General features: G+C 44.4%; 2 protein-coding genes across 3 annotated transcripts in view; one reads left to right on the top strand and one right to left on the bottom strand.

Moving 5' to 3' along the window:
- LOC130602382 (uncharacterized) overlaps positions 1–13,646 on the bottom strand; it is a 100,266-nt gene that overhangs the window by 80,438 nt on the left and 6,182 nt on the right. The gene's annotated exons all lie outside the window — the stretch shown is intronic.
- The window catches only part of PDPR (pyruvate dehydrogenase phosphatase regulatory subunit), a 28,448-nt gene continuing 18,708 nt past the window's right edge, over positions 3,907–13,646 (top strand). The window contains exons 1-8 of one of the 2 annotated variants that reach the window (XM_057415192.1): positions 3,907–3,922; positions 4,708–5,007; positions 7,961–8,094; positions 9,240–9,321; positions 9,413–9,576; positions 10,708–10,829; positions 11,622–11,739; positions 13,127–13,276. In XM_057415192.1, coding sequence (XP_057271175.1) covers positions 4,781–5,007; positions 7,961–8,094; positions 9,240–9,321; positions 9,413–9,576; positions 10,708–10,829; positions 11,622–11,739; positions 13,127–13,276 — 997 coding nt within the window. In that variant the 5' untranslated portion in view covers positions 3,907–3,922; positions 4,708–4,780. Of the gene's footprint in view, positions 3,923–4,707; positions 5,008–7,960; positions 8,095–9,239; positions 9,322–9,412; positions 9,577–10,707; positions 10,830–11,138; positions 11,250–11,621; positions 11,740–13,126; positions 13,277–13,646 lie in introns of those variants that run through there. The other variant, XM_057415193.1, reaches the window with a different exon arrangement.

Genomic DNA, 13,646 nt, shown 5'->3' with positions numbered 1-13,646 from the left:
CTCACACCTGAGTCCATGGAAGATGTTTTAGAAAAGCTGCACCAGTAGTTGTGGCCTATTCTTACCATCACCTTTCTTCCTTAAGTACAAGGGGGCACGGAAGTCATAAGGCACTGGCTTTGGCTGAAACATTGTGTTGGAGGAGTTGAGAGGTGACTGCACGAGAGTCCACGTGTACAGTAGGAGATACTTTATTCGCCTTTTAGATGTGCTCATGTGCGTGTGCTGCGGTAAAAATTGTGTGCCTGGAACTGTCCAACCTGGGCTGATGCTCAAACCATGACTTTTTCTTCCTGCATAGTGTCCTGCTAGGTAAGACCTGACATTTCCAGCTCTCCACAATGTTCTCTAGAAGAACTGTGAAGGTGGTTTGAGACACTCTGGAGTGTGGACCAGCTGATTCTGATGATGCTGCATGTACAGAATGGCAAATACAAAATACTGTGAGCTTTTGCTGCAACTGAAGCTTTTTGTGTATGTACCTTCATCCCACTCCATGAATGGACAGCAAACTATTAGTGATATGATTTTAGACTTACTATGCCAGTGGGTCTTTCACAAACACTTCTGGCTTTATATCAAAGTATTATGAACACAAGGCAACCAGTAGTGAAAGTCTGAGCTATGAAAGTTCAGTGGAGAATTAGTGAGTGGTAGGATTGTGGTTAGGCAGTTAGGTAGAACAAAATTAAACCTGAATTTTTCTTCTCACCCCTTTTCCTAACAGCTTAACTGCCCTCTGTCAATGTGAAATGGAGCAGAGGGGAGGGATGGTTGATTGTATCTCGGCAGCACAGGTGTCTAACACAGAGGTTAGTTAGGCATCTGTAGGTGTGTATTGTGTCACTTGACAGAGTGCTGGAATTTCTGCTGTAGAGATGAGTGTGTTCACAGAGCTGCTGGCAAGGGAAGCAGGATCTGTGTCCTTGCTTGCTTAGCACAAGCCCTGCTTTTTGAAGTGTCAGGCATAATGAAGTTGCTGTCAGAGGGCTTTTTTTTAAACTGTTGTGACTCTTTGAAAAGGCATATTGTAACTTGATTAGCTTGAAAAGTCTAATTAGATGGCTTACTGTCTAGAAATAGCATCTTTCACTAAATTCCAAAAGACATTGCAGTGAAAATCGTAGGTTTGTAGCCGTAGTTCTGAATGTAAACTCTGTTTAGCTCCAAAGGTGACTTTCTTTACTTTCAGATATAAGGCTTGCTGGGTGGGGTTTTTTTTCTGTGTATTTTAATTTGGAGAAGGTTAAGATGAGGGTACCTGGAGTGCTGTGTTTGGCGTCTGTAGTCTACAGCATTGGTCTGTGTTTGATAGTGTTCCTGTCTGTATCAGCAGGCTCACCTGGGAATACAGTTTCAGTGCAGACACTCTGGGATGGTGCTGTAGGTGTGTGTCTGGAGGCCCTCTGAAGCAAAGGTAGAATACAGAATCAATTTCTGCACAGTTCCCTTGATGTCCACTGTAAGTGCACAGACCCACCTTCTAAAGGTGCGACACTGGCAGAGGGCCCATGAGCACTATTAACCTCCTCACATTTTAATACGGGGCCTCCTGCCACTGCTTATGACCAGATTTGCTTTTTTTGTGACTAGAAATCTACCAGTTCCAGTCTTGAAACATCATGCTCCTTCCAGATCTAAAAATCTGGAGGTCTCAAAAGCACAGAAACCTACACTTACAAAAATAACCTGCTGGTGCTGTTCCCAACACAGCATCTCACCTGCAGTTATCAGTTTTCCATGGCAGGGAAAGAAATAGCTGTAAGAAACACTGCTGTTGCCTTGACCTTGAGGAAGCCTATTTAACTTCTCAAATCTAATTGGGAGTGCTAGAAATAGCTGTGATCCACCAAAGGAAGAGTGTTGGTGTGGCAAAAGCTAGGGTACCTCTTTCTTTTGGTGGAGGCTGCCTTCCACAGAGTGCAGTTCAGGAGGTGCTTGGTTTAGGTTTTTTTAACTCTTGTCATCACAAAACCTTCTTTTGGAAAGTTTATCCTGGATGGTAGTGATGTTGGTTGGTAAGACTGGATGACTGGGATCTAGCAAGGTGTACAGCTCTCTGTTCCCCTTCTGCTGCTGCAAGGGTTAACAGGTTCTGTTTTCTACATGATGGCGTGTGTGAAGGGACTGTGCATGATCATAGAATAGTCTGTGTTGGAAGGGACCTTCAAAGCTCATCTAATTCAACCCCCCTTCAATGAGCATGGGCACCTTCAAGTAGATGTGCACCTCGTTCCTCCACTCCTGCTAGCAAATTAGTATTCATTGTTGTTGACCTTTAATAAGCTTATTTATTGTTTACCTAGTGGGTCTAATCGAGTCCTTTTGCTGAGCTGCAACTCGAGATTGTCTTGCCTTGTTTCTCACTGCTGGAGTGTAACTCATCAGGAATGTTTTTCCTGCCCTTCGGGTGCTGTCAGGCCAGTTGAGTTGAGCACATGTGTCTGCATCACTGCCAAGGGCTGTGAAAAACCCTAATGAAGCTCAAGTGATTCTGTAACAAAATTTAAGCTTTTCCCCCAGAACCATACACTTGAATCCATGGGAACATAATCAGCCTTGCTCAGATAGAATCCACAGTAAGTGCATTATGTTAAAAATAATGGAAAGGAGTGAATGTCTCAAGTACAGAACTGGCTCTGGGTGGGCATGGAGGGAAGAAATGCGACACGTGAGTCCCATCACGCTGTAAAAGAATTATGTCCCAAGTTGGATGGCGACTTCTGTTAAAATCCAACTTTATTATTTAGTTGAAAGGAGATTGTAGTACTACTTTTTTTTTTTTTTTTACTTTATCAGTTTTGGGCTTTTTTGACAGAAAAAGGTAATTTTGAAGTGTTTTTTGAGTGCATGAGTGGTACAGAACCAGAACATTTCATCTAGCACTTGTGTCCCTGTTTAAAACACGTCTCTGAAGGCTCAAAACAGCTTTAGTGAGAGTGTGTACTTACCTGTGGGGCTTCCGACCTTCAGGGCAGCTCCCAGGTACATTTAAGGCAGTCTCTCTGCTCAGGGGCCAGACCAGCCTCGCTTCCCCGGCTTGGGTGGACAGAGGGGATCCGAATCACACCTGATCAGGAGAGAGTTGAGCTGGCACCGCTGCTCCTCCTGTGCTGGTGGGATCCGGCGTCCACCCATCGAGTGCCACCGGTGTGGGGCAGGAAGTGGGAATAATGTGTTGCCACTTGCTGGCCAGGGGCAGATGGCTGTTTTCTCCTTCCACAACACTCCAATTTCATTCCATAGCTGACCGAAAGCAAAAGATCCCTTCCTGGCATCTCCCAAATCCCACCTCACCGCCTCCCTGTGTTTAGTGATTTGGAGCGCTGGTGTAGCTCTTGCCTTGGGGAATACTGAGCTAGGGCAAAGAGATGCTCATGCTGAGGTGATCAGAGGCTGGGAATAACACTTGTGTTGGGCTCGGCAGCATCCCAGAGAGCTGGGAGCCAGGATTTATGGGAAACCAAACCAGACGCAGTGGGGATTCCTGTTGTACAGCAGAAGCTGTTTGAACTTAGTCTCTTTCTTAATTATGATTATGATTTTCATATGTGATATTAACGAGACCTTTTCTGTACCTTGTTTCCCCTCGGTGTGTATAAATCCCAGCCACTCCTTTCGGGTTGTTTTGGGTTTGGTTTTCATTGGTTTTTTTTTTTGTTTTTTTTACATGTCCATGCTGTGTAATTTTGAGACGTTACCGAGATTCTGAACATAATAATAATAATAATGTGCGTTCCTTTTGTTTGTTTTCTGTACAGATGAAACAGGAGAATTTAATAAAAAGCGTCTGCAGGTTTTTTACTTGTTTGTCGTTTACTCCTGAGGGCGCGCGCGGGGGCGCGCAGGGGCGGGTCGCGCCGCGGCTGGTGGCCGTAAAGCGCGGAAGGTCAGTGCGTCTTTCCCCCCACCGCTGCTTCAGGTGAGCCGGCGCGGCCTCCGCCGTTCCCCCGGCCCCGCTCCTCTTCCTCCTTCTCCTCTTCCTCCTCCTCCTCCTCCTCCACTTCCTCCAGCCTGCCGCGGGGCCGGGAATGCGGCGCAGGAGAGCAGGCCGAGCACCCCCCTTCCCGTCCTGGGAATCGTTGCCGTGAGGGTCAGGGCGGGCAGCGCGGCTGTGCCGTCCTACCCACATGGGTCCGTGAGGAGGCACCAACCTGCAGCACGGTGTTAGGGACATGGGCTGAGAGCTCGGTGGTGGTACCGCGGTCAGCGGCCCTGGGAGGTGTAGGGGGCGAGCTCTCGGTGTCGGAGAAAGCCTCTGCTGCTCCTCGCTGTGCTTACTGTGACCGGACCCTGTGTCCTGCCTGAGGTAAAGGCCTGACGACGTTAATAACAAAGCTTGCTGGCGCCCTGTTACCCTTATAAAAGGGTTCAGAGCATGTTCTGTGCCTGCTGGCTTGCACTGCTCTACCTGTTGTTGGGGTGACAGCTTCCTCAACATTATTTTCCTGTTTTCATCTGGTTCTTTGCTCATTGTTGAGATATGCAGATGTCAGAAACAGAGGTATAATGCTCTGTACCCATTATGCAGTCTAAGTTGAAACCTTAATAGCAATGCTATTGTTTCAGGACTGACTAACTGCTCTTCTGTTTGTTTACTTACCAGCATTCCCATGTTTTACTGGGTGCGCCATGTGATGTTTTCTGCTGCCAGCCTTGTATATAATAAGAGAAGTGATAATGTGATTCTCATCTTTTTCCTTCTAGAAGGAGTGGTCCTGAGCTAATGTCTAGACATATCTAGGCAGTGCTTCAAGAAAACTGGGAAGCAGCTGCCAGGATGTTTCTCCGGTTGCTATCAGATATCCATTGGAGGATGGCTAACCCAAAATGGGGAAGAATGACCTGCGCCCGGCAAAGCACCTCAAGTACAGCAGAACCTCACCCAGTTGCCTTGCCAGCGCAGGCGCAGGTTGTCATCTGTGGTGGTGGAATCATGGGCACCTCCGTGGCATATCACCTTTCCAAGATGGGTTGGAAGGACATAGTCTTACTTGAGCAGGGCAGGTAAGGATTTCTGGTAACAAAACTCAAGACACAGGACTTCCATGCATACCAGCATTAGCTGCAACGTGTTATTTTTACCTCTTCATCTGGACTTGGAACCGAGGAATAAAATTACATTGAATGTTGGTAACTACACTTTACTGCTTGTTCCAAAGCACTAGGCATACTTGCGAGGTGAAGCGTATCCCCTGTGCGGTTGCATTGGGTTAGCTTTTGTGAAGGGCAAGATTCCCACACAGCCACTTTGCCTCCTAGCAAGATAGGGGAGAAAGCAGGCTGAGAAAGCTCATGGATCAAGATAAAGACATAGAAATATCTTACCCTTCTGCTGTGGGCAGAACAGACTTGCCTTAGGGAGAATCAGCTTAAAGTAATTAAGTAATTACTTTATTTCATGCCTGTTAAAATAGATTCAGGTTGTGAGAAACAAACCAAAGATTAAAACGCCACTTCTCCTATCCCATGCTCAACTTCGCTCCTGCACTTCAGGGTCTTTTGTCCAGCCTAAGAAGTGCGGGGGGTGACGGGTGGGGTATGATCATGTTGGCCTCCAGCACAGGTCCTCCATGGGATGTGGTTCCTATCAGGAGAACTTTGCCCTGGCATATGTTTTCCATGGACAGTTCCTTTGGGAGATATCCATCTGCTCTGGCACATTTGCAGGTAATGTAAAACACACTGCAGCTGGCAAAGGTGGACCATTTTAGGAGAACTAAAACTCTGTGTAAATCACCTAGCCCCTGTCGACCATCTCTAGAAACAGGATGCAGTACACATACAAAGTTTTAGGCTGCCAGCAAAGCTCACAAGAAATTGTGGGGGATGTGGGGGGGTTATAAGCAGACATCACTAGAACACCATGCTGTGTGTGGCTAAAGGCTCAGGTTATCTAGTTTGTCTGTTGCAGGACTTTGTGCCTGTCTGTAAAACAGCCAAGGCAGTTACAGACTGGCCGAGTAAGAGTCATTGTGCTGTCCTTTGTGAGCTGGATCTGCAGTCTGTGGCAGAGTGTGGAGATCCTGTGGAAAGCTGACTGCACAGCCCTTACCTGTTGTTTAGATTTCTGTTTCAGAGGTAGATTTGTATTGTTTTCATTAAATTTTGGGACCTTGGGTATGAGATAGTGCTAAGACTTGAAGAGGTGTTTATTGCAGCAGATCCTAACACCCTAAATAGGTGCTGGGCCGCGAATATTTACTGTCTAGTTTATAGCTTCCCACCTGATTCTGTCTTTAGGAATAATTAACTGTGACTCCTTGACTTTGGTGGCTGGGAAGCAGGTACTACCAAATTCTTTATATTTGCAAAGAGAAGAAATTGGGCAGTCTGATCTGAGACTTTAAGTGCGGTGTCCTTTGGAGTGAAATAAGGTGCTAGGCTTCATTTGTAATGGAATGTAATCCTGACTGGCTTGTAGTGGGGTCTGAATACCCCATGACAGATCTTCATGGAGTTAGATGCTATATGAGCTCAGTTTATGTGCATGCTCAAGGGAAAGAAATAGTATTACGTTAGCAGAAGCATCTCATGTGAAGCGCAGCTTGGTGAAATCTTGCTTCAGCTGTTTTGGTTGTCACCAAGTAGGGATGCACCTTACTTAGCTGTTTCTTTATTGGAATTGCTGAGAAAGTATAGACACCATAGGCCAAAAGCAGTCTTGTCAAAGGCTTTAGTAGGCAAGTGGAAAACAGCAGGATTGCTTTAGCAGCAGGAAAGATGACCTGAAGTATTGTGGAAGGAGGTTGCAAGGGAGATGCTGTTTTATTTTCCCCTGCCTCTGCTGCAGGGAGTTTTTAATAGGTTTCTGTCTTTACAGCAGCCCTTCACCAATAGGTGGATGGACAGTGGTTTAAGGGACAGTTTAAAAAGGGGTAAGAAATAGGTATACCTGTCTGGCAGTTACTACACAGTGAGAGGGACTTGTTCTTACTGTAAATGGCAAAGATGGAAGACACAAATCCAAATTAATTTTTGTTTGAGGGGAGTCCTGCTTTGGAGAAACAAAGAATCAGGTAGGCAGGTCGACTTCAGCATAAGGTAGTATTTAATAATAATTGCTTGATGCAATCCAGCAGTCATCAGTTAGGACTCATAGCAGCAACATGCTGCCAGTATTTTTGCTGCATATGTGCATATTGCAGTGCTGCAGGGTTCTGGTCACTGACTCATCTTACTTTATCATCATTACTCATCATCAATGCTTTAAAAGTTTCTTTTAAATCTAAAGCAACATTGTTTAGGAGTGAAGGGAGAGTCCACAGCAGTAAACTGTGATAACATGGTGTGTGAACAGACTGCTGACCCCAGGTGAAACAAAGGTATGAAACGAACGGAACAGGTTGCCCTGAGAAGCTGTGGCTGCCCTGTCCCTGGCAGTGTTCAAGGCCAGCTTGGACAGGGCTTGGAGCAACCTGGTCTAGTGGAAGGTGTCCCTGCCCGTGGCAGGGGTTGGAACTGGGTGAGGTTTAAGGTCCCTTCCAACCTAAACCAGTCTGGGATTTGCAGACCTCAGTCTTTGCTCAACTTCAAAATACTCCTGGAAATTCACTTTGATTTTCCCATCTGGACAGTGTTTAAAATAGTTGGCAAAGCTTCCCAGTGACTCCTCCCAGTCACTGGAAGGGTTGAGACATGGTGAGAAACTGTGTAGATCCCCACATGGGTGACAGTCTGGTCTAGGAATCTGTGATTCTTTGAAAACTTCCAGAGTTTAGGACTAGTTAAAGAGAAACGTTTTTGGAAAACAATGCATTTTCAGAAGTGGACTAAAGGAATCCTAGAGGCTGTGTTATCCCTCCATCTTCCAACTTACAGCCTTTGGTCTGATGTGTCTGGGGGCGAGCTTGCTATCTGGTCTGTGCTGTCAGCAGAGCTGCTGGAGCAGCAGGGTGGAGGGGGTCTCAGCTCTCTGCCTGCCAGCCAGCTGAGGCCTTCTATGCAACTTCTCTCGCAGGTTAGCTGCTGGTACCACTCGCTTCTGTGCTGGCATTGTGAGCACAGCCAGACAGGCATCGATCGAGCTGAAGATGGCACACTATTCAAACAAGCTCTACCAGCAGCTGGAACAAGAGACAGGAGTACAAACAGGTACTGAAAGAGTGATTCTTGGGTGATCTTTGGGAAACAGAATCAAGGTATTGATGCTGAAATACAAACGTAGTTCTAAAGGGTCTTAAAGGTTTGTTGGTTCCTGTTCAAAACCGATATATTTGGACTGAATCAGATGTGAAAGGATGTCATTAATCAGAAGAGTGGGAAGAAGGGTGCTGGACGGGTGGAAGGCAGGCATCCCACAAACACTGTCAGTTCTTTTGTTGCCTGTAGCTTGGCAAGTGTACGTGAATTTTCGCAAGGATGCTGAAAAGTATATTGCAGTGACAGGAGCAAATGGTCCATTTTCTACACCAGTTCACTTCTCAAAAAGAGAAGGTGGTTAATGGAAGCACTAAAGCAGGGTGTCTTACTCCCCTCTCACTCTAAAAATAAGGAGAAAGCAGGTGTGTGAAAGAAGAGTAAGAGAATAAGGAAATTCTCCCTTTCACTCCAAAATGTTCAGGCATGTATCTCATAGGAAGAACTTGGTCACTGAACATTTTCTGCTGACAAGGACTTCTGATATATGTCAGACTTGACAAAGGTTAATAACTGTGCCTCTAATTAAGTTTAGTATTAATCTGTCAGGTTGCCCAGAAGCTGTGGCTACCCCATGCCTGGCCAGGTTGGACACAGCTTGGAGCAACCTGCTCTAGAGGAAAGTGTCCCTGCCCCTGGCAGGGGGGTGGAACTGAATGAGCTTTAAGATCCCTTCCAACCCAGACCATCTTATGATTCTTTTGCTTGTGGTGGGATCACAAAGTGTCAGTGTTCAGTTGTCAAGGATTTACTCTTCTGAGTAGTTACTACATCACATTTTTGCCAGTAACATCTCTCTCTTTTAATAGATACCATGTGTGAAGTTTAGGATTTTTTAATAACATGAGTAAATGTAATAGAATGAGACCACAAATCAGGATTAAATTGGATTATTTTTTTTTTTTTATTTTAGAGGTTGACTCATGCAGCCTTTTAATTATTAGCTGTACAGTGTTTAAAATTATTTGAGGATCTGGAATTTCCAGGCTCCTGAGTAGTGAAAGCAATGGCTCTGCCATTAGATTAAAGCAGTGAGGCTGGGATGAAAAAAAAATTCAAGATCCTGTTCAGATCTGACTTGACTTTGGTCTTTGTTATAGGGTACATGAAGACAGGCTCCATTTCACTGGCTCAGACTCAGGATCGACTAATCTCTCTGAAACGCGTCGCTTCATCACTGAAGTACGTATAAGCAGGAAGTATAACTGATCTCAAACTTGTACTAGCTCTCCTGGAAGACTAATGATGGCATTTTTCTTATGTCCCGTGGCAGTGTAATGGGGATACCTTGTGAAATTATAACCCCAAAGAAAGTGGCACAACTCCACCCACTGATCAGCATCCATGACCTTGTGGGGGCCATGTATGTGCCAGAAGATGCTCTCGTGTCATCTGCCAGTGTGAGTCTGGCTCTGGCAACAGCTGCCTCGTGGAATGGTACGAGTTTTTTTTTCTCTGTAGAGTGCTCTCCTGCGTGATAGCTACCTTATTTTCATAAAAGAAAATTATGTTTTGCATCTCTTGGTATTCTGACTGAGCACTGAAGACCAAAACTTGGTTATTTCTTTCAGGTTCAGACACTTTGAAATTGTATTTTTCCTCAGAAAACAAGCTGATTTTTCTTTTTTTTTTTTTTTTTAACATACTGAATCTTTACAGATCTGGTATGATAAATCAAGCACCAGTTTGTTGCCCTTAGTGGTTGTATATTTCTCTAAATAAGGACACACTCTTTTATGATAAAAATAAAAGTCGGGTCCTTTGTAGGACCTTACTCAAAATTAAAGATCAAAAGAGTGTTCACAAGCCATGTAGACAAGCCCTCAGTGACATGGCTTAGTGATGCCCTTGGCAGTGCTGGGGGAATGGTTGGACTTGATCTTAAAGGTTTTTTCAACTTAATTGATTCTATGATTCTGTAATTACCTACAAATAAAAGGTTGTGCCTAAGTCCATGTGGAATATTCCATCGGGTACGTGGGCTTTAGAAATGGCTTTGGAAGTGTAGTTATAAATGCTGTTTGCCCAGTATTTTGTCTAAAACTGGGGAGAAAGGTTAGATACAATAACAGCAATAAACATCATTAAGGATGAAAGTCTATCAGGTTGAAAGAAACTACTTGGGAAGATACCTTTCTCAGTTTCTTTTAGTTGAGCTTTTTTTGTGTACTGTTAATTGATATTTTTTTTTCCCCAAATAACTGATTTTCTTTAAAATAACAAGTCTTGCTATCTGAAACTACAGACTTTGTTGCATAAAGGAATTGTAATGGAAAGAAATCCATAGCTCAGACTTTTTTTTTACCATCTTGTGGATACCAGGGTGTTTTTGTCACAGGGGAAAAAGCACTGTAACTGTTCATCATCTCAGCCTTTAAATTATGTACAATTTGGGTGCCTGATATTTTACCTGTAACAGGGTTTCACTTAAGAATTACTAAGTCAAGAATAAGAATTATGCCGTAAAGAGAAAATAAGCATTTAGATTAGGTTTAAGGGTTTCACATTAGCAGCTGGACACATACAAAGAAGGCTTGTGGTTTACTGACCTTCTGATGTTCACCTCAGGTGTCCAGATCCATGAAAGGACGAGCGTCAGTCATGTTACAGTCCAGAAGGGTCGTGTGACTGCCATCGAGACCGACAGAGGACAGATCAAATGCCAGTACTTTGTAAACTGTGCTGGCCAGGTTGGATTACTGAAATCTGTCTTTCTTTTTGTATTTGCTTAAGGACACATGCACTTCCCTCAGTTGTTTTTTTGTTTGTGTTTGTTTTCCCCTTTTTATGTTTCATGTTTGGCTTAGTTTACTGGAGTAGATCACAGTCATGTTATTCAGCTTCTCAGACCAGCAGGGGTGTGAAGGAGGAGAGCAGTGTTTACTCTCTGCTTGTTACCAAAGGCTGGATGTTAACTTGCTAAGGAGCACCCTGCAACTTGTTGGTACAACTCTGCCAATGGTCTCTCCTGGGCGGTGTGACTCTACCCTTCTCTCCCTCCTGCCCCCAAAATTCCTTTTGTTTTCTGTTTCCTTAGTGTCCTGTCCTTTCCACTGTGAAATTACATCTGACAGTTAATGTTTCTCAAATAGCAGCTGGCTGTCTTGATGGTATGGGGTTCTAGCAGTACAAGCACCTAAATCCTGATTATTCTGCTTCTAGAGGCTGGCCATAGCATTGGCTTTGGTGTACAGATCTTGTTTTGCTTTTGTATTGTAAGTTGATACTACTTAGTCTTGAATCAGGGCTCCACTTTTCTAGATCTTGTGTGAGGAACAGAAAAACAACTTTTATCCTAAATAATTCAAATCCTAAGAGAAAAAAAAATCTATATCGGTTTATGGTTTAGAGGACTGAACCAAATCTTACATAGTCTTACATGAAAGCAAACTCACAGAGGTGACCTGTGCTTTTGTCCTACCTTTTTTATTGGAGTTAGCTTTTTTCTTTTGTGTTCTAACTTGCACTTGTTTTTATTTCAGTGGGCCTATGAGTTGGGCCACGCTGCAGAGGAAGCAGTCAATATCCCACTCCATGCCTGTGAACACTTCTACATCCTGACGCATCCTTTGAATGAGCCTCTCGCAAGCAACTTGCCAAGTAAGGCTTCTTCAGCAGTATCTCACTTTTCTCCATGAATTATACCTGCCTTTCCAAGGGGACATCTAGTTTATAACAAGAAGGCCAACTAATAGCTATCGGTTCTCAGCTCATCTGGGATTGTGAAGTGCATTCTAGCTGAATTGCTCCAGCAATCCTCTTTCAGTGGTAGAAAGAATCTCCTCCCTTATTCTTGGGAAAGCTTTTGTCACAGAAATTGATTTTCACAGTTTTCAACTTAGCAGGAGAATGGTCATGGCTCTGGCTTCACTAGTAGGTGTGTCTGAGACTTGGATTGTTGCATTTGTGGGCTGGGGAGGGTGCTAGACTTGGCACTGTGTTTTCCTTGCAGGCTGCTGTCCCTAAGGGGCCCATCTATTCCTTTCCTTCAGCTGAAACTAAGGCCTTACAATGGCATTTACATGTCTATGAACTGTAGGGGCAACCAGACACTTGAGGTCGTTGCTCCTCCCCCATGTTCTGGCTTTTCAGTCTCTTAAAGAAGAGCCCCTGTGTTTAAAAACTGTGGTTGGGAAGTAAAAAGCTTTGCTTATTTACTCTCAGTTGTTAGCAAGAGTTTCTGCTTCTAGTGATTAATGTATATATTCTCCAGAGAATTCACCTTTCTAACCAGAGTCCCCAGGTGCTTCACTTTTACTTGACTGAGTAATAAAAACAAAATTTACTAGCACATACATACATATATATATATAGTGTGTATATGTATATACACACACACACACAACTTTTCTGTACAGGGAAAAAATTGCTATGGAGTCAGCTGGTATATCATAAATGCTTCAAGCTGACTACCACTGGAGGAAGCAATCCAGACTTGACTCTGTGTCCTCACTCCAGTGCTGCTCACTTTCTTTGTGCTGGTGACCTGCAGTAAACTGGATGAGTGATGCATCCCCATTAAAATTAACTGTTCTAAAATTAACTGGAAGAGGGGGAGGGCAGGACATCTCTTGGTGCAAGGTCTGGTTTTGGGTGCAGTACCAGTGTAACTAAGCCAGTATATCATAGCTTATTAGTGCCACAAGGGATCTGACTCCCTCTTGTGTCCTCCCACTCATGGTAACACTGTTCTGCTAGCTTGGGTGCTTTTCAGGTTCAGTTCAGTTTACTCTGCTGCCCAAAAGTTAGCATGCATGGTTGTGGCGGGAGTTAATGCTGGTTTGATAATCTATACTGGCCCACCAAGGTGTCATGTGAGAACCAGAATGGTGTGACATTGTGGGGCTGGTGGACTGAGGTTGACCCTTCTCATGTCAGGCGGTAGCTTGGCCCAGCTACCAGATGGGGTCTGGTGGCATGGAACAACAGCCCAAGACAGCTGTTTCTTCTCTCAGTTCCTTTCCCACCTCTTTTCTTTCCTCTGCAGCGGTTGTAGACCCAGATGGCAGGATCTACATACGCAACTGGCAAGGTGGTATCCTATCAGGAGGCTTTGAAAAAAACCCTAAACCTCTCTTCACGGAAGGACGGAACCAGCTGGAGATTCACAACCTCCAGGAAGACTGGGATCATTTTGGTATGTTAGGGAAGAAAGATTCCCACAGCAGTGAAACACCTGGCTTCAGCAGGAGGCAGAGTTGGCAACGATGCAGGCTGTTGTTGACCAGCCAGGGTGTGTCTGCCTTCACCTGAAAGGTGTGGGAAAGATTAATGTTGTCTCAGATTCATTCATCTCTTCATTTCTCAGTAATTTGCACTGAACTCCTTTATCAAGGACTGCCTTGATAACTGTCTAGTGTTTAAAAACACCCACTAACCCTCAGCACATAATAATTTCCTATAGTGCAGTAAGGTGCTACATAAACTTTCCAGCACTCTTCCATTTAATTTGATTTTTGAGTGTCAGGGCCACATGCTGCTCTTCTTGTGACGCTGGACATTAACAC

Source organism: Pezoporus wallicus, unplaced genomic scaffold, assembly GCF_028554395.1.
Source record: "Pezoporus wallicus isolate ANWC-B61680 ecotype Strahan unplaced genomic scaffold, APGP_CSIRO_Pwel_v1 contig_7896, whole genome shotgun sequence".
Lineage (NCBI taxonomy): Eukaryota > Metazoa > Chordata > Aves > Psittaciformes > Psittacidae > Pezoporus > Pezoporus wallicus.
Note: the sequence above shows the minus strand (reverse complement) of the source record. Positions and strands in the feature narration are given on the sequence as shown.